This window comes from Labrus bergylta, chromosome 12, assembly GCF_963930695.1.
Source record: "Labrus bergylta chromosome 12, fLabBer1.1, whole genome shotgun sequence".
Taxonomy (NCBI): domain Eukaryota; kingdom Metazoa; phylum Chordata; class Actinopteri; order Labriformes; family Labridae; genus Labrus; species Labrus bergylta.
The window spans coordinates 14278877-14306366 of NC_089206.1; the positions used below are offsets into that span (position 1 = coordinate 14278877).

Below are 27490 nucleotides of genomic sequence, written 5' to 3' on the forward strand. Positions count from 1 at the left end.
TCCCTTTTCTACTATGAACAAGCAGGGCCAGACCGAGACTTTTTGACTGGAGTGGCACAACTTAGGCACAGACTTCTACAGGGGTGGCACAAACTATATGTGTGAGCAAACAAACAAATTAATAGCATTTATTTACCCTTCCTAACTCCGACTGTACATTAAAAGAGAGCTTCGCTGTGTTCTAATTTAGTTTGCTTCTGGGAATATTGCACTTGATCAATAAAACAGCTGTTGATAAGCTATGTGATTCAAAAACCAAGCTCCTGAGAAATACAGTGAAACTGCTAATGTTGCTATTTGGAGTGCAGTTGCTTCCCAGTACTGACTGTATGATACTGAGTGATACAGAGTGGTACAGTTCAGTTGTTGTCAATCAATCAATCTTTAATTGTATAGCACCAATTCATAACAAATGTCATCTCAAGACACTTGAGATGACACACAAAAAGCAGGTAAAACACCTTACTAATTGCTATATTACAAAGACGTAACATTAATCCATCATGAGCACAGCACTAAGCAACAAATAGCAAAATAACAGCGGCAAGAAAAAAGCATCCTTTTAACAGGCAAAACCAGGCTCATGATGAACCAGAGTTCTTGAAAGTTAACAGATGGGTAGATGATGAATGAAATATGTCTTGTTGAAAGTCAACAGATGATCTTCAGTGTAAAGTGTAACAGTAACTCTAAACTACACCAAAGGATGGTATCTGGTAAGCCTTGATCGCAGCCCCCTCTGTTAGGGGCCCTGAGGTCCAAAGACATCCCACCTTTCCGCCAGCTCCTCCATCATCAACTGACCTGGGTCTGCAGTTTGACCAAAGACAGCGAAAGCCGCACAGGACAGGTGATCTCACCAAGGACTCACAGTAAGTAGTGATCCCAAGGTAGGATCTGGGATGATAACGGCAGCAAGTCTAAGTGGATGTCTAGTTGAAGCTGTCACTGTTCCCTGATAAATAATCTTGCAGGCTTCCTGCTAAAAGGTGTCAGGGCTCCAGTAGGGGTTGAGCAGGTGTAGATCTTTGACAAACCAGTTGTGTTATCTAGGAAACATGTGTAGAGAGATCATACCCAGATGCTCATTAGCTCTTGAATCACCTGGGAATCATTAATCATAACAACTCCAGTGAAGCCTTCAGAGAAGAGACAGCTCAATACATTCACTCACCAGCAAAGAAACAGGATGCAGTGTTCTTTTGATGCATCGATCTGTCCCACAACCATGAAGCGGTGGAGTTTCGAGGGCCGGTCCAGGTGATCCAGCAGGTGAGGCAAGAATTTCATGTACTGCAGGCAAACTCCTGGTCCAAGCCAAGTGCTGGGAGTTGAGGGCCATCATGCCCAGAAGAGAGGAGGGGGTTTTTGAGAGCTGAAGCCAGGTTGGTGGAGCTACCGTACAGCATGTTTCCATCTACAAAGGAGGTGATTGAGCTGCATTGAGCTGCTCTCGCTGGCGGTGAGATAAGATTCCAGAGACACAGCTGGAGGCCATTTAAAGGATCTGATAGAGGAATCTAAAGAAAAATAATGATGATTCTCTCTGCATTAACTGTTCATAGCTCAATGAAAATGTTTTGGAAACATCATCAGCATAACATTGATGAGGTGTAGGTTTTTCATACACTGAAAAACACAAAAGAACAAAAGAGCCTAAAAAAAACTAAAATATATATATATATATATATATATATATATATATATATATATATATATATATATATATATATATATATATATATATTGTTTTTGTAATTTATGGAGGTCAAAAAGCTCCAGCAACATTTGTATGAAGATCAACTTTATAAAAAAATTAGACGGACGCATTTCGTCTTGTGGCCTTCAAGACTTGCTAATTTCTCCATGCACCTTGGTAGTCGGAGAATTCCACTCTGCTTCTACATGTAGCAATTTATTGTCAGAAAGGCTAGAAGCAGAACACAGTTAATTGCCATGTGTAGACTTTAGCACTGTGACGGTCACTCTTGTCACACACACACATCCACATTCATTCCATGTTTGTTTGTACTATGGTCATTGGTTTGTGTTACGATAATAAATCGATGTTGTCTCAAGATAAGTTGTGTTCTTTCTTGTATTTGTCATAGCCCTGGAGCCCGTTTATGACAGTACTGAGTGGACAGACATAAAAAAAAAAACTTGACACAGGTGTGTATCTTTATGTGCAAAGCCTAATCTTTCATATCACTGGTATGTTCACTGGTATGTTCACTGACTGGTTTGAAACACCTTTTGGTGTTAAACAAGGGGATATTCTTTCTCCCACTCTGTTTGCATTATGTGAATGATTTGCCTCTACAGATTATGACAGCTAATTTACGTGTGTGCCTGGATGTAATTATGTTAGGTATTTTATTATATGCAGATGATATAGTCTTACTAGCCGAGTCTGAGACCGGTTTACAATGCATGTCAAATATAGTCAAGTCATGGTGTTATAAGTGGAGACTAGAAATAAACCACAGCAAAACACAAATAATGCTCTTTAGAAAGAAATGTATTGAAAGAAGACCACAAAGATTTAGTTTTGGTTCAGTTGACCTGTAATATGCTGGGGCATATAACTACTTGGGGTTCTTTCTTAATGAGTTTAGGACATATGAGTTTAGAATTGGGTGTCTTGTTGATTCTGCTGAAGGAGCTTTGGGACTGTCTCTAGCAAACTGAAAGTATGTAATGACTTTGGATATGTTACCTACACTCAACTTTATAATGCATCTTCTATACTGAATCATTTTACAGGGGTGTGGGGTTTAAGAAACTACAAAAATGTATATACTGTATGGAATATACACGATGCTTTCTGGGAGTTCAGATTTGCTACAGTTCCGACAATTCAGGGGAGGTGGGCTGGGTACCAGGGTCTGTACTGCGAAAATGTTAAATCATCCCATTGTGGAATCGATGAATCAAAAGTGCAGAGGACAGAATAAGCAAGAAAGTATTTATGTGGAGCAAAACATAACTCTCCATGGGCAAAAGAGCTCTATTCAATTTTTGTGGAGGTGGATATACATGTGTTGTGTATTTACAGGAATAATCTGTGCTGTAATGTTAACTCCATGAAAGATAAGCTCTTGATCAAGTATGAAGAAAAATAGTTTGAAAACATTCTGTCCAAGCCTGTAGCTAAGGACATAATACAGGTCAAAGAGAATTTGATACCTGAGTGATGTAACATGGCGTTTATCTAGAGGGCAAAGATCCTTGGTCGCTCAGTTAAGATCTGGTATTCTCCCTCTAGCCATCGAGGTTTGTAATTCAAAAATATTAGAGGAAAACAGACTTTGTGAGATGTGTGTCAAGGTTGTGGAAAATCATGAACTGGACCCAAGTGCAGAATGAAAAAATAAAAATATTTATTTAAACAAAAGGGCAAACAAAAACTTACTTCAAAATCCAACAGGAGAAAACAAGGAGCCATGAGTAAACTGACATACGACAAACGAAATAGACATAGGGTAATCAGACATAGGTGAGACTAACAAGACACTGGTCATGACAATCAACATGGAGGGAAACACACAGAGGCAGGAATACAATACAAGAAACAGTGAGGACAACTACAAAACTAAATCATGAAACACTAAAGACACACAGAACTCAAGAATCTAACAAAACACACTAGAACACAGAGATACATGAGGATAATAAATGACAAAATAGAACAGAAAACACTGAAGACAAAACTAGGAAACACACAAGGGAAAAACCAGCAACATTAGGGAACATTAACACACAAGGGAAACAAGCAACACTTGGATAAAACAGGGAAACTCAAATACAAAACCAAATCATGACAATGTGTGATTTGGATAAAGTGGAAAATGAGTCCCATTTTCTTTAGAATTGTAAAAAATATGGTGACTTAAGACAATTATTGTTTCATGAAGTAGCTCATCAAAAACCTGAGATATTGGGGTGGGCAGATGTGCAAAAACTGTAATGGCTGTAAAGTTTGATGTGTTTAAGCTTGCTAAATGTGTCTCAAAAGCTTGGAAAAGACGACAAGTCTTTTTAATAAGTGTTAATAATAAATAGATCTTATTTTTGCCTTCTTCTATGCAGTCTGATCCTGGAACGTCTTTAATTCATGGTCATGTAAGCCCATATGGGCTGGGCATATGTTTGTATGACAATAATGAAATAAAAACTTTAAACTTCACTAACGTAAACTCTTTGGGGCTCTTGGTGTAGCTAGGGCCCTTGATATTCACTCATCAATGTTATAACGTGAAATCAAAAATTATAAATCAAAAAATAATAGGCTAATAATCCCAAAAATGAAGAAACATTTTTTCATTACGAGACGAACACAAAAGTCCAAGTATTCTGGACTGGACCAGCGTTGACCGATTGCATAACTTTGCATAACTTGTTTGCATGTTTTCCTGGTTTGTGGGACCGCCCATCAGCACAGCTGAATAACTCCGAAGTGGGAAGTAAGTAAGAGTTCACTGTTGTGTGCACTGGAGGAAAGATGGGCTTCATTCCGGACTTTTCCATCGAGACCTGGACTTTAATAGCGTTTGTCATCACTCTCATCGGAGTGTAAGTATGAAGTTATGTCCTCTTTCTTTTCAAATGTTTAGAGATAAAGTTCACAATCATACGACGATATTCAAGAAAAACAGCGAAAATAATGGAAGTTTTGATTGACTTTAGTGAGGCCTGAAATTGAAACCAAATTTCAGTTACTGTTATACACTTTCTGGGGACTGTCACCTCACCCAAAGCAGCGAGCCGAAATGTCTTTGACGCTGCTCTGCTTAGAAAGAAGAACCTGTTTTTAAAGAGGAATAATTTGACCACTAAATAAAATGATGCACGTTTTAAGTAATGTTGGGCTGTAAGGGTTAACCGTTTTCTAATGTAGCTGATATCCACTGAATGTTGACGATAACAGCTACTCCAGTTACATAATCAATGGAACAACAATTCAGGTGGTGGCCAAACATGGCCATTGTACTGGACTAGACTACACCTACAGTTAAGTGTTTGGCAATTGCTGGATGGTTCTATTTATGATTTTCAAAAACATAACGAAAGAGCATCTTATATTCACGTGAAACATTATTATTCTGTAAATATTTTTAAAGGTGTCATCCACCTTTCTTGTTCTTGAAGTTTCCCCCCAGGTTTCACCTTTCATGACCCAACAACTACTACAAAGTAAAAGTCTGAAATGAAGGCTGTGATACATAAACATTATCCCACCCTTAGAGGTTCAGAAAATATTCCAGAAAAGAGGGAGATATGTCAGTCAGTCTTTTCAGCCTTACAAGACATTACTGAGAAGAGGTCAATCAAGTCAATGAATAAGACAGGCTTTAAAAACGATGTGTAATCAGGGTGTGTAGAGGCTTTGTGTTTAACTGATACTTTCAGTAGAGTGGATTTAAAGGCCCCATTGTCTTTGTTAAGGTTCAGTGTTGAAAAATGATGCAATGTAGTTAGAGAAAAAAAACCGACTCCATGTTTTGGAAGGGATTGTAAAGATATAATCTGTAGTGTACAGTGAAACAAAGAGCGAACAGGAAAGTCAAGATGTTGTCTGTCCTGTGTGCATGACCATACAGGAGATCAATCAGCAACACTAATTACAGTCACCTGGGAGGGAACCATAGACCTTCCCATTAAAACAAGTTTTATACACACTTTGATAAGGCTTATAAAGCGCAGATGTGGCTCGAGATTTTAAATTCTTCAGGCAATCTCAGTAGACCCTCTACACAGCAGGCATTTCAACATGTCATCTTATGTTAATTGAGTAAGAAGTGCAGTCATATCACAGCCAAACATTTGGACCATGACTATAGCAGGGCGGTTTAACCCAACTGGATGCAAATCAGAGTGGACATTGTTGGGTGCTATAATAATTTTTAAGCGCTTTAATTATGTCATGACATACCATTTTTACCATGTTACCAGTACTCCATTAATGGTTCAATAGTCTTCTAAAAATGATTTGCATTTTGCAAAATGGAATAATCACAACACAGGTTTACAGTTTTTGTAAAAACAAAAAAAAAAGTACACTTTTTATAACAATATGCAATATAAAATAGTCTACTCAAAGGCAGAATTTTGTAATTTCATTTAATAACTTGAGATGATTGATCAATAGCTCTTGTAATAACATGATTTGTTCTTGGTTTTCTTCCTACTTTGAATCCTCAGATATGGATATGCCCCATATGGCTTTTTCAAGAAATTAGGCATCCCTGGACCCAAACCTCTGCCCTTCATTGGAACGTTTTTGGAGTACAGAAAGGTGAGACATGTTTGTTTCCTGATTTGTACTAGTCGTATCACAGTGCTTCCTTAACTGATAATGGGGCGGCAGTAGCTCAGTCTGTAGGGACTACCAACTCAGGAGCGTTAGCTGTGGGCAGCCCCCTCACTCTGAAAACCTTCCATTAGTGCATGTCCATATGATCCTGTTTGTGCATGTGTGTGTATTTCAGCATATGTGTGTAGCATGTTCAACAATAGAGGGTACCATTGAATTTTCCCTCGCGGTATTATTAAGTATATCTTCTTCTTCTAATGGTTTTTTTTATTTTATTCCTCAGGGAATCCACAATTTTGACACAGACTGCTATAAGAAATATGGAAAAGTGTGGGGGTAAGTTTTAGGGAGTTATACTGATTAATAAAAATGATATACTTTTAATGGCCCATGCATGGCTTGAACGGAATATTCCCTTTTGCATTTCAAGAAGCTACGATGGCAGGCAGCCTTTGTTGGCTATAATGGACCCTGCTATGATCAAAACAGTCCTTGTCAAGGAGTGTTATTCAGTGTTCACCAACAGACGGGTAAAGAGGAAACATTTACATTTAATTTTCCAAATGCCAAGTTGATGAGCACAATATAAAGTGTGTGTGTGTGTGTGTGTGTGTGTGTGTGTGTGTGTGTGTGTGTGTGTGTGTGTGTGTGTGTGTGTGTGTGTGTGTGTGTGTGTGTGTGTGTGTGTGTGTGTGTGTGTGTGTGTGTGTGTGTGTGTGTGTGTGTGTGTGTGTAGGATTTTGGCCTAAATGGACCCTTACGTGATGCTGTATCAGTAGTAGAAGATGAGGAGTGGAGGAGGATTCGAAGTGTACTGTCTCCATCATTCACCAGCGGCCGACTGAAAGAGGTTAATTCGTTGTTGTTGTTTTTTTTGTAAATAAATTAAAATGTGACATGGTAATACAATGAGATAATGACAATTAAGTAAAGATAATGCAACAACAGAAGTAAAGAATAAAAACTAAAACACTTTTCTCATATGTGCACTTAAACATGTAGATCCTTACTGACTGTTAACGCTCGATGGTTTTGATGTTTTTTCACTTTGAGGCAGATGTACAAGATAATGACGCATCACTCAAGTAACCTGCTCAAGAGTCTTCACAAGAAAGTCGAGGCAGATGAAGTAATAGAAGTCAAAGAGTACGTAATGTGCTCTTTGTCCTGGTGCTGTATCTGCAATGTTTAGTTGCTTGTTTCCTGTTGGTGCTGAAACATTTCTTAGCACAAAGAATGTGGTTGATTTAACTTTTTTTTTGGTCTTTGTTTTTTATTCCAGAATGACTCAATTGGAATAATGTGGTTGCATTTTTTTCAGAGTATTTGGACCTTACAGCATGGATGTTGTGACCAGCACTGCTTTCAGTGTGGACATTGATTCAATCAACCATCCCTCCGACCCGTTTGTAGAGAACATTAAGAAAATGGTCAAGTTCAACTTTCTGAACCCATTGCTTGTACTTTTGGGTATGTCGTACTTCATGCCGTAACCACAAGGTCCGTGTTTCTTTTCTATTGAGCTGCTAAAAATCGTAATCTTTTCTATTCCTTTTTATTTCAGTTCTGTTTCCATTCTTGGGGCCAATTTTGGAGATGATGAATCTGACTATATTCCCTGCTTCAGTGTTGGAGTTCTTCTACACCTTCCTAAAGACGATCAAATTAGACCGCAACAAGAATGAGCACAAAGTAAAACATTTGATATTTCTCTGAACCTTATCCAAGAACACAGGTTGGACCATCAAAATTAAATAACTTACTTTCCTTGTCTTACAGAACCGTGTGGACTTCATGCAGCTGATGGTAGATGCACAAGTTTCAGAGAATAAGGAGGACACGGGCTCTGAAAAAAAAGGTAGAGACAGAGACAGCAGAGAAGAATTAAAGCTCCACAATTTCATTCAGTCATTGCTTAAGGACCTCTATCAAGATATCTTGGATCTTCCTAAAAACAAAGGCTATTGTTTTTCATTTGAGGAACATTTTCATAGTGTATACATTAAACAATATTTGTCCTACTACCAATCACCAGTGTTTCCAAATTGTAGCTTCAAAGGAAGTAAGACATACTTTTCTAACATTTTAGATAAATGCTCTTTTCTTGGGGCATCATCTTGGTCAAAAAGGGTAAAAAATACAGCAAGTTTTGGCTAAATCTGTTAATCTAAGGGCAGTTTATAGTAGTTTTTGTGTCTTGTATCTATTGACTCACACGAACAACTCCTGAAAGGTGTTATTATTATTTTTTCATATGTATCATGAAACTGTTTCTCGGTTGATGGTGTAGGTAAACTCCAACATTGTTCCACTGCAATCACCATCTTTTCTAGCTCGAGTCACAATCTAGTGACAACCCAGTCAGATATTTAATCACAAGCTTATTAACTTATTAGCCATTCCAGACAATAAGTTCAAGGTTGTGTTTTTTTTTTTTTTCAACTTTGATCATGATTGTCATAATTGTTTAATCGTGGTGTGTTTGTGTTGCAGGGTTGACTGATAATGAGATCCTCGCTCAGGCTATGATATTCATCTTTGCTGGCTATGAAACCAGCAGCAGCTCACTGGGATTCTTATCCTACAACCTGGCAACCAATCCTCAGATCCAAAAGAGACTTCAAGAGGAGATTGATGACACCTTCCCAAATAAGGTTCCTGTCGCTAGATATCTTTTTTGTTTTAACAAATTTAGTTTTTTATCAACTGCTGCAAACTAATACTGACTTTTGTACTGCACCTTCCTCCAGGGTAAACCAACCTATGAGGCCCTTATGCAGATGGAATACCTGGACATGGTGTTAAACGAGTCAATGAGGCTCTACCCCATTGCTAACCGTTTGGAGCGGATGGCAAAGGCCTCTGTTGAAGTGAACGGTATGACCATTCCCAAAGGAACTACCGTCATGATACCAGTTTACACTCTCCACCGTGACCCTACTGTGTGGCCTGAGCCGGATACATTCAACCCTGAAAGGTATAAATGCTGGATTCATAGCAGGTTAATGTCAGATTAAACCAGAATTCAGTAGTTTGGCTAACGTTTTATCTTTTTCAGGTTCAGCAACGAGAACAAAGACAACATCGATCCATATACCTTCCTACCCTTTGGAGCAGGGCCAAGAAACTGTATTGGAATGCGATTTGCTCTCGTGATGATGAAGTTGGCCATGGTGGAGGTCCTGCAGAACTTCAGCTTTGTCACATGCAAGGAGACGGATGTGAGGAGACATTTGTTATATTTGTGGTCTTAAAATTAGCAATTTATAGTTCTGAGCTTTGACAGAGCTTCTGATTTTTTTTGTTTTTCCAGGTTCCATTGGAGCTGGGAGTTGACGGATTTACTACACCCAAGAATCCAATCAAATTGAAGCTGGAGCCAAGATCAACTGCAGCCGATTCTTCCTCAAGCTAACTTTGATATACAGGACCTGGCAACACTCATTATGCTTCAAGTCACCACTTTCTCTTCTAATCTGTGCATGATTATTCTATTATAATTATTTTTAGTTATTTATCCTGGATTGAAATCAATAGACCTGGCTTTATTGACAGATCTCAAGGTAACTTTTATATTTAACAATGTCCTCAACAGCCTAACAGTATAATTGAAAAACAATCAAACTGGATTCAGATAGGACAGAACTCATTGCAAAACGTGCATGCTGTTAAATAGCAATAACAGTATTTAATCTAGAGTAAATTAATACAATATAAGGAACTGGAGTTGGGTCAATGACTTGGCTCCTAAGGTTTGGTTTCACTAAAGAAAAAACACACATTTTGCCTCATTCACTGACACATAAATACATAAAAATATAACATAATAATAATATGTAATAATTATAAACATAATAAAATATACCTAAAGCCTACACTAAAACTGTTCTGAGTCCTTTTCAAACATGCACTCCACAATTAAATTGTGATATTTAACCACTAAACATGCACATTTTAACTGTTAAAATTGGTTTGGTACCATGATATAATGTGATCTGGTTGGCTGTGCTCTTTGCTCCACATTTCAAAAGGTAAGGAGTGCAGCTGAATGGGTGGGGCTCAGGAGGTTATACAAGTAGACCAACAGTAGATAAACCCGTTCTTGCTCTTCCTGGCCTTTTAACCAACATTTGATTCATACAAACACCATATAGGGTACATACAGGGTTCATACAAACACCATATAGTAAGTCGGGTAAATACTCCATGTTAGGATTGCTTGCTGATGTTATGCCACCTGGGCAAAGGCGTAAATCACAGCAAATGGCAGCAAGAAAAAGGGAGTCATGTGGAACAGGGAATCAGAGGAAGCAACACAGTTATTCAACCATGCGTGTGTGATTTGGGTCCTCGTGTTTTTTTTCTTGATAATATAATTATGAGCTTGTCAATGCGGTATATACAACTGTCTTTTGTAGTTGTTTTTAAGATGATTGATTATTACCAATAAAGAGTTTGAACATATTCCGCGACTAACATCCTTTTTTCCCCACCATGAGTTGGAAAGTTCCCTCCAGTGGCCTTTTTTGGTTATAGATTGCCACTTCAGCCATACATAATGTAATAACCTGCACTTCAACTAAATAATAGTGTCAATTTTTGAAAATCATATTCACTTTTCTTCACAGTAATTTCTTGTAGCTTTGGTTATTTTGCAAAACAATGAAGAGGTTATAATCCATATTGAATGATTCAATGTTGACAAGGTGACCCAACAATGTATAATTTAGTTAATGTTTTTACACCCTAACGAAGTAATACATCCATAAAATGTCCCAGTATTTACAATAAAATCCATTTGTAATACAATATAGAGTAATTTAGAAAATCAGCTTGAATAACATTTACAAAATACTAATTTTAAACAAGACAGATTTGACTTAGTCACAAATATAAATGACTATCATTATTTACACAATAAATTAAATGTGTTGAACAGATAAATTGTTCCCGCGTTGTTGTGATGCTTATTACAGGTATTTAAAATGTAACTCATCATCATAGTAACTCCATGGGAACAAGACAAATAACTCTTAACATGCAGAATGACTTGTACTGGATTGGGCCAAAAGATAATACTTGCAATACGTGCAAGTTATTAGAACAGTTTGATGTATGTGAGGATAACATGCACTGTTGCATTGTGAGAATGGACTGCTGATGTGAAGATTCTTTTTTTAATCTCTCAGCAACAAAGACTGAGCACAGTCTGGAGCAGATCCTTAAACAGCTTGTCGATCTGGTTTCTGCTTCTATGTTTCAACAACACATGGGTTTATAAAAAGCAATAGGAGAGGAACAAAAGTAGAGGTAAAGAACATAGATTAGACTATTCAATGCCTACCCACTCTCTATTCTACTTCACTGAATAACTGGCCTACTTTTAAATGTCAGGACATTGTTTAGAGGGGCTGATGAATCCCACCATGACCTAACACTCTCAAATTGTCAGATAAAAACACTAACCTCACAATTCTAATCCTTGTCTAGTGTGCTGACTGAACTCTACCTAAAATCATTGATGCCACATATACATTTCACTTTATTAAAATTCCAGTTAAGTCCATTAAATAGAATTATATCATGATTAAGCTGCAAAACCTGATGAGTCAACCATGCTTTAGATATGTATGTCATGCCTGCTTGTTCAACTGCTAGTCGACACAGGGACACAAGAGAAGCGATACTGTCATTTGGCCATTAAGGGGAGTTAAAACACCACGTGAGACTAGACTATGCAAGTCCAAACAGGGTTTTCAGATTTTACCTTGATCATAGATATATCTTGTGACGTGCCAGTGGCAGTGCACGTTTAAGTAGACTGTCGTTTGTATCCACGCATATTTCGTATTTATTTTTTTATAGATTTTTTGGGGGGGCTTTCAGCTCACAAAACTGAGTCTTGAGTGCATTACATTACAAATTATAAAGATTTTAAAAATAAATAAATGTATAACTAATTAAGATATTCTAAAAGTAGGCCTATCGTCAGTGCATATTAATTCAAATTCAAGCTTGGACACAAATGTGCAGAAATCGACAAGAAATCCACACTGGACGTCCTAAACAAAGGGGTTTATCTCATAGATCCGGGAACGCCCCCTATCCCCGCCCTCACCGAAAAGCCAACCAGCCATTGGTCAGATTGCTACTCTGCGCCACATTGATTGGCTGGCGGCTTCGTCACTGAACGTCTGTTGTTCACAGTCGCCTAGAGCGAGAGGGCGCCTGTGACAGTGGGCTGCTTTGATTCATGCTGCTGTGAAGCCTCATTTTTGGACTTTGAGAACAATTAATGCGGCTGGAAAAGAGCGTATGAAGGTATGTTCTTACAGGAAAAGGTTGCGGGGAACATTTACTTGCAGCTTCTAGAAGTTCCATCTCCAATTTGGTACGTCTTTATAGAAAGGAAGCGAAATGCGAAAGTCCATAGACAGTTCTGACACCCAACCCATATATTGGCTCGAAATGTTGGTGGGGGGGGGCTAGCCATTTAATATGAAGTTAAACTTTAAAGTCTGTAAAAGACCAAACGTGGAATTTCTGTTGGAAAAAAAATCAATGCAATCTTTTTTATGATGATTATAGCAATTTGTGATATCCAGGGGTCTTACGTTGAGTTCATTTACAGGCTAATGGGTGTGTGCACTTCACTGTTATTGATGCAGTATTGATTTTAAAATAATCGCACCAGGCAATCTATACAAATAATTGCTAAAGTGGTGTTATTGTATGCCTGTACCACTTGTTCTGGCCTAAATTTTGCCTTCACGGAAAATAATAACAGTCCCTTGTGTCAGACAAAGGCCCAGGACGGCAGGTGGATCCTCGGCTGTTCCTCAGCAACCACTGCGAACATTTACTGCTTTGAAAACACTGAGAAGCCTGTCCTGCACATTCAGTACATGGGCTGAATGAGGCTGAGTAAAGTTTAACCGAGGCTTTGTTTGCTATCTGAAAGACATGGCTGTAATGAGAAATTGAGAGAGCAAGTAGACAAGCAGAAGGAAACAGTGACTCACATATTTTTGACACTTACCATATATATTAGTGCTCTCAAATTAGCTGTTCAATGCTTCTGTGCTGAGTGGAAATTTAGTTTATTGTGCTTTATATGTGAATACGCCTCAGGACAAGGCTGTTAAGATTACTTCAGTAGCAGTATTTTAAAAGCTAAACTGAATAAACCAAATCCAGGGGGATTCTGGGAATTTACTCTTGAGTGATGATTCCCATGGTGTGGGCATCCCTGGAATGCTGAACTGATTTTCCATGGTATGTTTTTACAGATATCTGGTGACACATAACAAGTTTGGCCTGCATTGACAGCCAAAAATCCAGACACAGACTAATAATTAAACTTTTATCACAGCGTGTGTGTGTGTGTGTGTGTGTGTGTGTGTGTGTGTGTGTGTGTGTGTGTGTGTGTGTGTGTGTGTGTGTGTGTGTGTGTGTGTGTGTGTGTGTGTGTGTGTGTGTGTGTGTGTGTGTGTGTGTGTGTGTGTGTGTGTGTGTGTGTGTGTGTGTGTGTGTGTGTGTGTGTGTGTGTGTGTGTGTGTGTGTGGGGTGCAGGACTGGAAACCACCCTCACAATACGTGTCAAGTTAGTGCTCCTGAATGACACTCTGTTGCTTTGCTTTCAATGTGTGGTGCGCCACAGAATGCACAGAGGCATTTGGATATGCAAGAAAGTCATCCACACAAGAGTGATTTAACCTTCACTGACAGTGAGGAGGTGAAGAGAGGTTTGTTTAAAGTGAGGACTGGTTTAACTTTTATTACACACAAGTGACAAATTCAAGTGAAAACCAGAACAAGCCCCCTTTTTCCTGACGTTGCATGGCTACAAAGTAACCTTCAAGCACATTGATTAACACACTTATACAGAGCCACACTATTGGCACTGAAATTTAAAAAGCTGGAGTGACTTCATACTGTCACTCCACACTGTGAAACGTGTTATTTCTTGATTCTTTATGACTTGACCTAGCGTATGAATCATGGGATACCTTAAAACTGCGTACAAACAGCTACATTTTTACGTTGGTACTTGGAGCAAACTGGCTGCACCGTCACGTCGGACAGTTGAAACTAGAAAGAGAAGACCAAGATAGAGAAGACAGCTGTCCTCGGTCCCTCAGCATCTTAACATGCGGATATGCTAATGACTTCCTGTTTATAGTCCTGAGCACAACCAAGTGAGGGCCCACAGTCCCATCATATAGGGGCTCTGTGCCTGAAACTGAAAAATGCTCTCAGACAAACCAGCTTTAAGCATTTAAAAATCAATTTTCTCCCAAATCTCACAATATTATGAATTCCTGACTCAATAGATTTAGTTCATTTGTTTCTTAAACTGGACGAATATTTCTCTAATTCTCCTTTTGTCTCCCTAGGATGAGAAGATGAATGTGGAGGCTCTAAGCAGGGCAGAGCTGTTGACTCTCCTTAGTATTTTGGAGGGCGAGCTGGAGGCTCAGGATGTGGTCATACATGCCCTCAGGGTGAGTAACACTCGACACTTAAAGATACGCCTATGGACTTCACAGTGCAGGACATCATCATCATCAACATACATTCCAGAGGATGGACACGTTATTATAGCTGAAAAAATAATAATATAGCCACTCTAGTAACTTATTTATCAAAACTTGTTCTTTTCCTGTTTGTTTTGTCGCTACTTTAGACTGCCTTAGACAGAAAAATTAACCTGCTCCAGCGCTACAGCCTAAAAAAAGAATGTGAGCTAAAAGGGAGGGGATGTGTAATCAGGAAACAGAGCAAGCAAAAACAATGGCACAGGAGTCATTCTGGTTTCCCAGGCCTTTACTTCCACTAGAAAACAAACATCGCTCATCAGACCCGTCTGAATCTGACTCTAGTTCTGTTGGTTTGCTTTTTCTTATCTTTGATTTCAGCACTTGTTCAGGCCTGGATGTACAAGTTGTGACTAAAACTAAGTTTGTCAGTCTGCAGATCAAACCTGGTGTGTTTTACATGAGTCTTTTTTGACCATTTCTTTCAAATAAAGGAAAAGAAACTCAGTTGATGTTCAACAGAGAGGAGAACTTTGATCGCTATGTCGTACCTTTCCTCCTACTTCAAACCTTTCTAAGATTTTGTTGGCTCTCCAACTGTGAGTTGAACATAAAACATAGCCTACGAGGATGACTAGGCCATCTTTAAAGGTCCAGTAAAAAAGTGGAGTGCTACTTGACTCTGCATTTGTATGTGTTCTTAACTGAAATGGAAAATTGGAAGGGATCGGCACAGATATGGATTTGTTTAAAAGAAGCCAAAAACACTGAATTAAAACACAAATTTCAGTGTTTCAGTTGTCATGAGAGTGGGACATAAATGTAAGAGGGAAAACGAGTGAGTGCACTAAGTTCAGGATAAGTAATCTACATTTTATAATTTTAAGGATTTAAACGAAGTGTTCGCACATCCAACTATCTCATGAAGTATAGGCGCGTAGAACATTAAACTATCACATTGAAAAGAAAAAAATCCTGCACACTATTCTTGCTCGGCATCAGGATCAGAGGGAATGAAACGTTGTGATTTTTCTGATAAATTGGTGATGCAGAGTATGTGCATACGTTTTTCTTTTCAATATGATCATTTTAAGGATACCTCCAAATCCAAACAATTACCGTAGTTCAGGGGAACTCCAAAAGGCAGTGCAATATGAACATAAGAAGAAGGTTTTTTTTTTTACACAGTTAGGCTCATTCAAGCACTTCTGAGTGCAATAGCTGCTTCTCTTCTCCTCTGGTGCTTTGTCTCGTCTGATTTTCTGTCTCCATACCCCTGGCTGCTTCACACAGTCATTACCACAGCAGCTGCTCCATGAGGCAGCCTGACTCATTGTCTGAAGCAGTGACTGAGGTTGTAATGAGCACCAGAAGCAGCCATGATTGTTTTGGTGTGATGAACAGGCCTTGATGGTGAATTTTATCTAGTAAGAAAATGAGGCCGTATTCATGAGCGAATTTTAGTGCCAGGGCTTGAGGGCGAACCGATCAAACCACACAAGCTCAAATGGCAGCGATCCAGATCTGACGCATGCAGAGTTTGATCCCAAATTCATCACACAAACGCACACAGTCATCCCCTTTAAATGAAATGTACAGTTGCCTTGTTGTCTGTACTTGTTCCGCTATCCTGTTTTTCCTTCCTCACATACAGCCACATTACGGGGGGGGTCTTTCATGTCTGACCATGACCCATGTCCTCTCTGCCCACTCGCTCACTCATACACACTCCGGTGGTCCCTGGTGGGCCACTTAGAGACTTCAGTGTTTATTGCAGAGAGGATGTACTGAGTTGTAGGCTCAAATCACTGACTTCCCTTGCCCCCACTGGGGACCAGTACACCATTTTTACTGACTGTGGAAAATTGCATGTGGACATGTTGCTGCAGAGAGGAGTGTCAGGGGTTGATAGCACACTCATTTGTCCAATATATATCTGTGTGTGAGTGTGTGCATGCATTGATCTTACATCACAAGAAGTCTGTTTGCATTGGGTTTTTTTTCTCTGTTGTGGATATTTTCCCTTTTATGGATCTTGATATTCCATATTCAGTTTTTCACTGATATGGCTGTGTGAGTGTGTGTGTGTGTGTGCGTGTGTGTGTGTGTGAGTGCGTGAGTGCGTGCATGTGAAATTGCATGTTAGGACGGTTGAGGAAGGTAAGAAAGCTCCTAACTCCTTTCTAACTTTTTTCAGCATTGAGCACTTGGGATGCCTGTAGATTGCTCGGGACAACTGCATTCACTCTTTTTTTTTTTTTTTTTTAACCCTTTCCTTACCCGAAAACCCCTGAAAACTTGGAACTCAATCAGTGTTTGCTGACTCACTGACAAGCCGGCGTCACCTTTGCGACATGCCTCTACAGACTCTTGATTGTGTTGTTTTTGGCTCTCTTCCTTTAAGGCAGAGGTAGAAGTTATACTAGGGAACATTCCTAAAAACAACACCAGGAACAGAAAACATTTGAGTTGATGATTGTCTTTATCTATCTTTTCTATGTCAGGCATAAATGGTATTCAGCTGCATTGAGTAGACATTTTTTAAATGCCTGTAAAAGATAAGAAAACATACCTATAGTATGGGACAAGGACCTGCTGCTTTGGAAGCCAGGAAGTCCTTTATTGAATTTTTTTTTTAAACTTTTTTTTTCACAAAGTGAAGTGATGGGAAGATTTAAAAAGGTCTATGGAAAAATACTGCTGTTTGACAGTGCCTTTAGCTTTTTGTGGTAAAAAGTTGCAGCTATGCCCAGTATGCCCTGTTTTGCTTTTTAACATGATGTCATGTCCTGTAATCCTTAAATGCTTTGTCTATTTTTGCAGACTGACGTGTTTTCCTGACTCTGTAAAAACAATAGGGCCTGGTCAGAGTGTTTTGTTCAGATAACATTGTATATTCTGTCACTCTACAAGAATGAAAACTGCCCAATTTGGACACGTTGTCGAGATCACCAATACAAAATAGAGCATAAACAATACAGAGAGTGCACTTAAAAGTGAAGTAATACCTAACATAACACTGATGATGCACATTGGTCTCATGATGTCAGACAGTTCAGTGCTTTAATATCAAAAGCCTGAGCCTGAGGCCTGCAAGAGTAAAGCTCCCTGACCTGAAAATGTTCAGATGACATCAAAGTACCTGACGCTACCTTATTTCACTCATGGAAAGGCAAGGCAAGACAGCAATGATTAGTCCATGAGAGCAACATGGTGTGGCTGTTGTTTGCCCTCTTCTACGGCAGCCTCTCGTACTATTCCCAAATAGAAAGATGGATTTTTTTTAAATGGCAAAGAACTCCACCTCTACCTGGTATTTGCGCTGAACAGGAGTGTATTTAACTACCACCAATAAAACACTGATCGAGGAGGCTCAACCAGACAAAAGCAATAGCCATAGAGATAAGCACAATTACCTCTTTCACATAGAAGTTTATGTCAAGGTCAATGAATTGACAGTTACATTTCTGACCAAGTTTTTAAAAACATCAGAGCACATCCTTGTTCTACGTAATGACTAGTTATTTTCCTGAAGCATTGTCCGTCCAAAGGGTGAGAGCACCATCCGATACATGTTTCATCACTAACCACTAACAATTGCGTCCGAGACAGTTAAACATTACGTGGAAGTTGTCTCCCAGCATGGCCCATAAAGCAAAGTGAGGTTTTGTTTGGCTTCTTCCCTGTGATCTCAGTGCAATCTGTGGTTAGTGTGTGGGTGGAGGTGTGGAGAATACAGTTTAAGCCTTAAGCACACACCTTAGTTTACTCTTCAGAAAGCATGAACACTTAAAATCTCGTCTCTCTCTGTCTCTCTCTCTTAAACCGACTCATGTCACTGGGTCAAACACCCCCAAACAAGTCCGTTCTTCAACCCTCACCGTTTGAACCCTCTTACCATTTGGGGATGTTGACAAAATCTTTTCACAAGCTTTTGTCCTGCAATAATAGTTAATCCTTCACTCAGCGTCCCATTTTACCAATGTTTTTCTTTGAATCTGCAGACCATTTTTGCAGTGGTGATTCTAGTGGGACTGCTTTCCTTTCTTCTTTCAGAAAAACTAGTCCGTTTAACCTAGGTATATTGTCTGGGGAAAATGGACAATAAGTAAAAACTGAGCCCCGATGAACCTATTGAACAAAAAAACTAGATCTCTGTTAGCCTCTGAAGAAAGTTGATGATTATACATACTTTAATAAATCATTTACAGGAAGGAACAATGTCAAAGCAGCCTGAACATAAGAACATTCAGACACATAAAAACTACCAAAAAAGAAACTCCAAATCTGAACATAAGAACATTCAGACACATAAAAACTCCCAAAAAAGAAACTCCAAATCTTGCTTAAGACAGACATTTTTTTCCCTTCAGTAGCCTAGAGACAAAACCAGAGTAAACATTAGAGTCAATATTGCTGATAAATGTGTCAAATGAACGCTAATGCATTGCTCTCTCTCTTGTAGATGTGTGTTGTTTGCTATAGCACATTAGCTAAAACTACAGAATAGGCTAATGTTTAATTGTAAGTCTCGTTGTCTTTTAGCTTGTTTGGCAATATTCTGCCAATTTGTGATTAAAAAAAAAACAATCAATAAATCCTTCCTACATTTGTAATGATGCTTCTCCACGGTTGACTCAGTCATATCCTGCCCTGTTGAGCTAATGATTGTGTTATCGATTTCTTAGCCTAGCTTAGCTTCATTAGTCCCCAGCACCAGACTAACACCAAACTCTTTAAAGTGTTTGGACAAACTAAGGCAAGGTGTAAGTAAGTGATAAGTGTGGGCAAAGACGTATTGGAGACATTTTTTTTTTTTTACTCGTAATGGTGTTTATTTGACTATTTCTTGTGTCTCATAGATGTAACAGGACTAAATTTTCTCTTATGAGGACTTCATTAAACGTTAACTAATTTCAAGCCACATATAATTTTCATAGCCACATATGAACAATGTGTCTTGTTTCCACTTCCCATTTGGTCGGAATGTCCCTGTTAGACTGTTCAGTAATTTCTTAATGCCCTAATGACCAAGTACCAACAAAATGGGTCAGTCCTTTGTGTCCAATGGAGTTTGCAGCTTCAGCAGCTCTGTTAAACCAGACCTGATGGTCAGTGGATTGATACCTTTCACCTGCCAAGGCCTGTTATTCAACATGGCTGACAAGTGGTCATTGCACTCTATTTCTTCCTTCATTATCAAGTAGAGCAGAGTAATAACAATCCCAGAGGAGTAATAAAAAAAACTACATAAGTTAAGTCTTGCTTCCTCATTCAAGAAATCACTGAAGCCACGTGGATAAACCTGATAAGCAGCATCATCCAACAGTAGTAGTCTGCAGCTGACATTTTAAACTACATTTTATTTGTTTTGAAAAGCAGAAGAGATAAATAACACCAGCATCTGATGTCTGTTTTTTTGCGGTTGTTGTACCAAAAGTGAAATGTTGGAGCATCATTGTCTTCTGCCCTCCTGTTTTTCTGAAGACATTTTAGTTTCTTGAAAGAAGCCTTTCATATCTGACAGGTTTGGTCATGCTGTCCTTTTGTCTTCTGGGTGTCTACGGTTCCTCTGGCAAGCAGCAGGCTAATTCAAGAGGAATGCATACTTTTCCCATAACCCCCTACTGCAAAGCTTCTGGATTTGAGGTGTTACCCCAGAGACAGCCAGTTATGCTAAGAACCTTATGCAGCATGGTGCACACAGTGGGGTACACATGTGCCAGCTGCAGGCTGATAGATGCCTATGCGTACAGATATGTGCCCGCATATGTAGAAATTAAAATTTGTCTTTCATCCGCTATCTTCCATGGGAATTAGATTAAGGGCTAAACCGTGAATTTGTAACTGGAGATCTGCACTCAATACCATTCAGAGGTGCAATTTTGTCTATGCTGGCTCCCAACGTAATTGTGTGAGGCTCAGTGAGGAAACCGGACTCCCTGGCTCTTTTCAGTTCTCACAAGGACGTGATTGTGCCCTTAGGCTGTGGGTAACTGACTGACAGAGACTATTCCAGGTGAAAAACATCGGGTTGTCTTTCACACCTTGTTACAGCTGCAGGAATGCAGCAGAGGAAAATAGAACAAGCTGCAGCACACCCATTTGCTTATGGCTACAATTTTGTATCATTTTGTAGGGAAATTCTTCATTATTTCATGCAAATTAAAAAAACAAAATGAACGATTGTTAAGTATTGGACCAAAACATTTGAATCAATAGCCAACCAAATGTTTATTTGTGGAAACATTTCCTTACTTTTCAGGTCAGAAATGAGAGAGTTTGTTTTAGAGATGGTTTGCTTGTTGTGCCCTCTCATGAAGAAAAGCGCACTCTGTCATTATGATCAGAACTATCCTGAGAAAAGCCTGGGAGACCAGACCCTAAGCTTGGACTTCTACACACACACACACAGACACACACACATACACACACACAGACACAGAATCACACACACAATCCAATCTCAGCCCGGCCCTTAATGATCTCTTTAAACTGTTATTTACCTCAGGAAGCTGCAGATTTGTCTCCTGCTAGACGAAGGAGCTTTACAGCTTTACTCTAAAGCCTGGCACAAAAACACAGGCTCACAGCCACAGGTAAACACACGCACAATGGCTTACACACACATGCACATTTATATTTAAATAATAAAGGATAAAAGAGACACAAAATGCTACACACACACACACACACACACACACACACACACACACACACACACTTGTACCCACTCTTGCACAACCAAGCCTAACATGCCAGCCATGGAGACAATGCACGAGACTGAAGGCATTGAGACAGTGTCTTTGTTGGAGTCCTGTAATCTCCTCACTGAGGGTCACATTCTTTGTGCAGGCCTCAAATGCAGCCTCCTTACTGATGCCCTCAGGGTTTGTGTGTGAGCGTGTATTTGCGAGAGTGTGAGAAAAAAAAAAGGGGCTGACAGAGAGGCGGAAGTAGAAAGAGGCATTTTTTCTGAGAAATGATGATGATGAAGTGGCAGAGGAATGCTTTGCCGTGCATGTTTGGGCAGGGGGGGGGGGGGGACGAGGGGAGCCATGAGAAGCAGGGTGTCTGATGAGGACTGCGTGGGGAGACACAGTGACGGGTGTCCCGAAAGGCACGTGGAGAGAACTCTACGGCATGTGCTGACATCACTAGCGCTGCCAGCTGACCCTGCATGCCTCTGGAACTCCAACCTGCTCTGTGCATGTAGTTAATGAGACCTCCTGATGATCTCTCAGGGTGACCCGGAGGGAGGTCAACAAGGCCTGATCGCCCTTTCACTTTTCTTCTTGTGTCTTTTTTTTCTCTTAAAAAAACTTTGATAGTTTATGGTAAACATAAATAAGTTTACTCCCTCGCACCATTTCATTCACCCAAAACCTTTTTTTCCCCTGATTCAATTATTGTGTTTAATGTTTAGGTATAATCTTACTACCTCTTTATTAGAAGAAACTGTGTATGTGTGAGATTTCATGGCCCAGTCCTTCACCCCTGAATCCCTGGGGAGCAGTTAACATCTGCCCCTTGTGGGGGTGGGACAGCCGTGCCTCACCTCTTTGTGTTTTGGTTTAGGGGGAAGACCATCTGCTTATGCTCACACTGACAAAAACATGACTCCATGCAGATTTCCTGAACACACACACACACACACACACACACACACACACACACACACACACACACACACACACTGTCTGTTTGTAGATGTTGGTGGGCATGCCTATAACAAAGTCACTTCTTGTTTTTCTTACACTCATCTTATCACATTTTTAGACAGAGACATCATTTAAATTGAGCAAAGCAAGTGTTATACACGGGTCAAAAACTCATCATGCATTTTTTTTTTTTCTTGGTGTGTGTTTCCATCAGGCTCAGCACAGAGACGCCTTCGTCCAAGAGCGTTACGGCCAGTATGACCTCAGCGATCCATTCCTGGCCCTGCAGCGGGACAGTGAGTCAGAGGAGCGCCAGGACACCCTCACCCATCAACACACACACCTGCAGGGCCGTGCGGTGACCACCAACCCCCTGGCTGTCCTTAAGCTGGTCATGGCTCACTGTAAGAGGATGCAGGAAAGGATGATGGGACAGTTGGCTGCTGCTGAGAATCGACACAGGAGGGTGAGATACAATTCACACAATGTCCCTCACATACAGCGTGTTCGCCAGCTCACACGTCTGCATTTTAGATTTGCATGTTCAGGCTTCAAACAGTCTCACACTGGGGGCTCCCACTTGCACAATAGGCTTGTTGTGTGTGTATAAATGTGCGTGTGTGTATGTCTATTTGTCTCCATGTTTTCCCTGTAGACCCAGCTTTTTGGGAGCTAGGCAAACAAGACAGCGGTCCCACCCAGGGCTTAAAAGGCTGATATGGGGATTTAATCACAGCTCAATGTCTGAAAGTTTATGGAAGCCATAAACACTTTTCGCGGGGAACTTTTCTGAGTTAATGAAACTGACAAAACCTTGGAATGAAGAGGAGGTTCTGCTATGGAGGCTGATTTGTCAGGGGAGAAGTTTCACAGCAGCACTGTGTGTGGCAGGAAACTTCTTATAAGTAAAAATAAATAAATAAATCAAAGGAGCGTAATAAGCTTGTCTGAGAAGGAACAATGTCCAATAAATGTTTCATAAGGCTGTATGTTTGATAGATGATAGCTGATCTGGAGGAGGAGAAAAGACGTCATGCCCAGGACTCTGCACACAGTGATGACTTCACCTTCAAGCTGCAGATAGAAAAAGAGAAGCTGCTACAACAGGTATGATTACATGTTTGGTAAAATATGATTATGATTGGTAAAGATGACAACATGTGAGCCAAATTAACTTCCTGATTAAAAAAAAGCACACATCTTTTGTCCTTCTTCTCAGTGGTATCTTGTTTTTAAAACCTCAGTGCCTGAGCAGGGAAACATCAGTGTTATTCTATTGTGTAACTCAGTGGGATGGAGGTGGGCTTGCCCTGTTAAAGTACAGACACACATAGGCCCAGGGCTGTTCCATAGGAAACAGAGGAGGAAGAGGCCATTGTTTAGTCGTCCAGAAGCCACGGGGCTTTATGGCCCCAGGAAACCTGAGATAATGGATGTCCATGTCTAATGCAAGGTCAGCTCACGCACACATACATACACACACTGTGAGCATACGATCAGCGACTTTACAAAGTTCACCCAGGGGCCTTATGTAAGAAAGGCTTCCTGAGTGTCTCCTGGTCTTCCTCACGCCTTCCCGACAGTGTTGTGTGGTTTTTTTTTTTTTGGTTTTTTTTGTACTGTAATCATACACACTACATTGTATTTCATCACCTCATGTTTCCCTCTGTTACTCATCAAAGCCTTTAAGCAGCAGTCACCTTCTGATGACCTCACGCTTTAATGAACTTTCCGTAAACATGCCAAGCAAGCCAATTGTTCTCTCACAGAACGAACAACTGCTCTTTTTCCCCTTCAACTCTGAATAAACACAAACTTTTTGTAACTTTTCTATAATCAGCAGAAATGTATTTCTAAAACTGACGTCTTGATAGGGACCAAACAGTTGAAAAGGATAAAGTACCGTAATTGGTTGCCTTCAGCAATTTTCAATCTCTGTGGTTCTTGCTGTCTAAGTGGGCCTTTTTTTTCTTTTAATGAAGCATAAAATACAGACTTTACTTGATATGATACAAAGGCAAATTGAATCAAATAATGAAGTCACTAGAGACACTTTATGAAATGTTATTAGCAAAGGATAGAACACTTTAATAGACTGTTTCTTAATAGATCCAAAAAGGCAGAAAAAAAGGAGAAAAAGCATCATCAGTTCCGGCTTATTCAGCAATATTCAGCTATAGTTCACAGTTGAAAGGATTTAATGACAAAAAACAAATCTAAATGTTCTATGGCAATAACAAAAACAAATGTGGAGAACGGTTGGATGATTGATAAAAGGAAAATGTCTAGTCCTGCTGAATCTAGGGTATGAAAATAGTGTTCTCTTGCCTCCTTGTGGTCAAACCTGGAAATGCTGCCTTTACCTTGACTCTTGCAACTGTCTCTTTCTCTTTTTAGTTGGAAGTAGAGCGTGCCACGGTGCGGAGGTTAGAAGACGAGCAAGTACAGGCAGTGAGCCAGGTGGAGGAGTCACTCTCTCAGCAGCAGCAGCTCTCCTCATCTCTCACTCTGGAGCTAAAGAAGGCCAGCAGCCTGGCTCAGGAGGAGACCCAGAAGGTCTCCCAGCTTCGCACCTCGCTCCAAGAACAGACCTCCGCCTTGGAGAAGCTCCGGGACGTTCTTCAGGAAGAGAAGAGCAGGGCTGCCCAGCTGGAGGCCAAATCTGAGAGGCAGCTGGCCGAGTTTAACACAGAAAGAGATCAGCTGACGGCCACGATCAGCAAAGAGGAGGAGAGGAGTAGGGAGCTCGAGAAGCAGCTGGAGGAGCTGAGGAAGAGGTTGGCTGAGACTGGAGGATGTAAGGAAGAGGTAAAGGAGGATGTGGCAGAAGTGACAGAGTCAGTTTCCGAGGTGATGGTGGTGTCTGACTCCGTTCCGACTGAGACAGATGGAAAGAAAGCGATTAAATCTCCATCAGTGTCAAAGGTCAACGGCTTTCACACTCAAAAAGAGACAGAGCTGGAAGGGAAAGGGGCAGAAAATGGAGCAGTTGTGGAAAATGGGGGAGGAGTGCACTTGCATTCGCCTCTTCACCCTCATCTTCACCCTCATCCTCCCTCTCCGTCCAGCACAGCCTCCTCTTCCCTCTCTTCCTCACCCATCTCCTCCCCTGTTCTTGCCAAGCGTCTGGGTAGCCCCGGCTTCCATCAGTCCTCCTACCAGGTCGGAGTCAACCAGCGTTTCCAGGCCGCCAGGCACAAGTTCCAGAGTCAGGCCGAGATGGAGCAGCAGCTGCACGGTGGCCCCCTTTCCCCCAGGGACCTCTCCCCCACCACCACCACCACCTCCTCCTCCGTCCTTCCCCCAGCAGAGCACAGCACAGCCAAGCAGCTGGCGCGCAACACAGTCACTCAGGTGCTGTCCCGCTTCACCAGCCAGCAGGCGGGTGTCAAGCTTGCACCAATCAGCAGCTCCCCATTTGGCACAGACTACCGTAATGTAGCGGCAACTCCTCCAGGAGGGAGGTCGCCATCTTCGGGGCCTTTGTCTCCGGGCATCCGCTCCCCTCTCACTCCTCGCTCAGAGAAAATCCATCCTCCTCCGATCCCTCCTAAGAAGCCAGGCATGAGTCCCACACCAGGCTCTCCGAGTCACTCTTCTCGGAGCAGCCTCTTCCCAGAGCTGACGGGGAACTGTGGCCACAGCAACACTGGGCAAGAAGGGAACAAGGAGCCAGACCTGCTTTTATCTTCTAGTAGCTAACAGCCAGATCATGCACACTATCTCCTATATCGTGTCAGGCCTAAGTCAACAGTCATATTTAATCTTACCAGCCTTTAAGGCACTTCATAAAGCTCATAAACAGAAGATTAGACACTTTAAAGTCAGAAGGGTCCAAATTAATGGATTTAAAAGTTTGTTGAAACCCAGCTTCACCTATACCAGAACCCAAAAAAACAATCGGAAAATAACTGTTTTGATCATAATATAGTAAATTACAGTTTGTCAAAGTATGATTTCATATTTTTAGTCTTTACTGTTTTGTATGAATTATTTGTTAAGTCTAAGGTTTAATAACGGAAATATTTATGCTGTTTTTCACTGAACACTATATTAAGGATGATTGGAAGCCATATACAGTTAAAAAAAAAAAAAGAGCTCAGCATAAGTGTTGTTCGGCTATGAGGTAAGAATTGATCATATTTCATTGTATAAAACTCCTTTTACTTTCACTTAATGCTCAAATTGTTGGTCCTGCTAGATCACATAAAAGATTTAGGTCAGAAGCGAAATTAAAGAGCTAGTTTTTACATGTCACATGTAGAGTATAGCAAATATGTAGCTTTCACCATTTAACAAAAGAAAAAGTGTCGTTTTTCAACATGTTTTTCACTTTTTTTCTAATAAATTTATTCTGGAGATGGTCCTTTCAAACAATATGATAATGTAAATAGTTTATATGGAATTGGAAGTTGATTTTCTATGAATGAAGCCATGCATGTGCTGTTTTTCTTTATATTACACTTGTCATGAATACACTGAATCTTCTCTTAAAAAGGGACACTGTATAGTGCTACAAATTAAAATACTTTATATCTACCATGTTCAATGTTTTTCAGGGAAAGTTCATTTCTGCTTCTCCCAAACCAAGAAGGACTATAATACGAGTCTTCAAGTTATTCCATTCATGCCCATGATAGGGTTGTAAATCTTGCTACTGCAGCTGTTGTTTCTAGTGTTTGTTGAATCTTTTATTATTGTACTATGTCCACCGATCAGAAGTTTGTTTTATGTTTTTTTTTGGCATTAAAACTAATACTTGATGCAAAGTATTTATTTTAGCCAATTATATGTGTAGCTTTATACACTGTATTTCTAAAGGGCATTTTCCCTCAGCTGTCTCTAGTAAATATGAACCATGAACCCCTGCACCATCTAATGCGATTTCAAATAAACTGTCTATGCCTTACAGTTCTGTTTGTCAACCTTTTTCAATAAAATCAGATCTTTGGCAACCCTTTGAATCGTTATCTGCA

General features: G+C 40.2%; 2 protein-coding genes across 4 annotated transcripts; both read left to right on the forward strand.

The window, feature by feature from the left end:
* Positions 1 to 4418: 4418 nt before the first annotated feature.
* LOC109996119 (cytochrome P450 3A40) lies at positions 4419 to 10780 on the forward strand. The gene is made up of 13 exons (XM_020650076.3): positions 4419 to 4575; positions 6205 to 6298; positions 6600 to 6652; positions 6747 to 6846; positions 7053 to 7166; positions 7374 to 7462; positions 7638 to 7786; positions 7881 to 8008; positions 8096 to 8174; positions 8810 to 8970; positions 9067 to 9293; positions 9375 to 9537; positions 9630 to 10780. Exons 1-13 carry the CDS (start codon positions 4505 to 4507, stop codon positions 9729 to 9731), a joined length of 1530 nt encoding a protein of 509 aa, XP_020505732.2. The 5' UTR covers positions 4419 to 4504; the 3' UTR covers positions 9732 to 10780.
* Positions 10781 to 12515: 1735 nt separating this feature from the next.
* On the forward strand, positions 12516 to 27478 carry cttnbp2nlb (CTTNBP2 N-terminal like b). Of its 3 annotated transcripts, none has more exons than XM_020650074.3 (5): positions 12516 to 12637; positions 14713 to 14820; positions 22729 to 22980; positions 23514 to 23621; positions 24912 to 27478. In XM_020650074.3, the coding sequence occupies exons 1-5, from the start codon at positions 12632 to 12634 to the stop codon at positions 26214 to 26216; spliced, it is 1779 nt and encodes a 592-aa protein (XP_020505730.2). In that variant the 5' UTR covers positions 12516 to 12631; the 3' UTR covers positions 26217 to 27478. The 3 variants fall into 3 exon arrangements, with proteins under 3 accessions (XP_020505730.2, XP_065817337.1, XP_065817336.1); XM_065961265.1 differs by lacking the exon at positions 12516 to 12637 and adding an exon at positions 12686 to 12707; XM_065961264.1 differs by lacking the exons at positions 12516 to 12637; positions 14713 to 14820 and adding an exon at positions 20423 to 21743.
* The last annotated feature ends 12 nt before the right edge of the window (positions 27479 to 27490 follow it).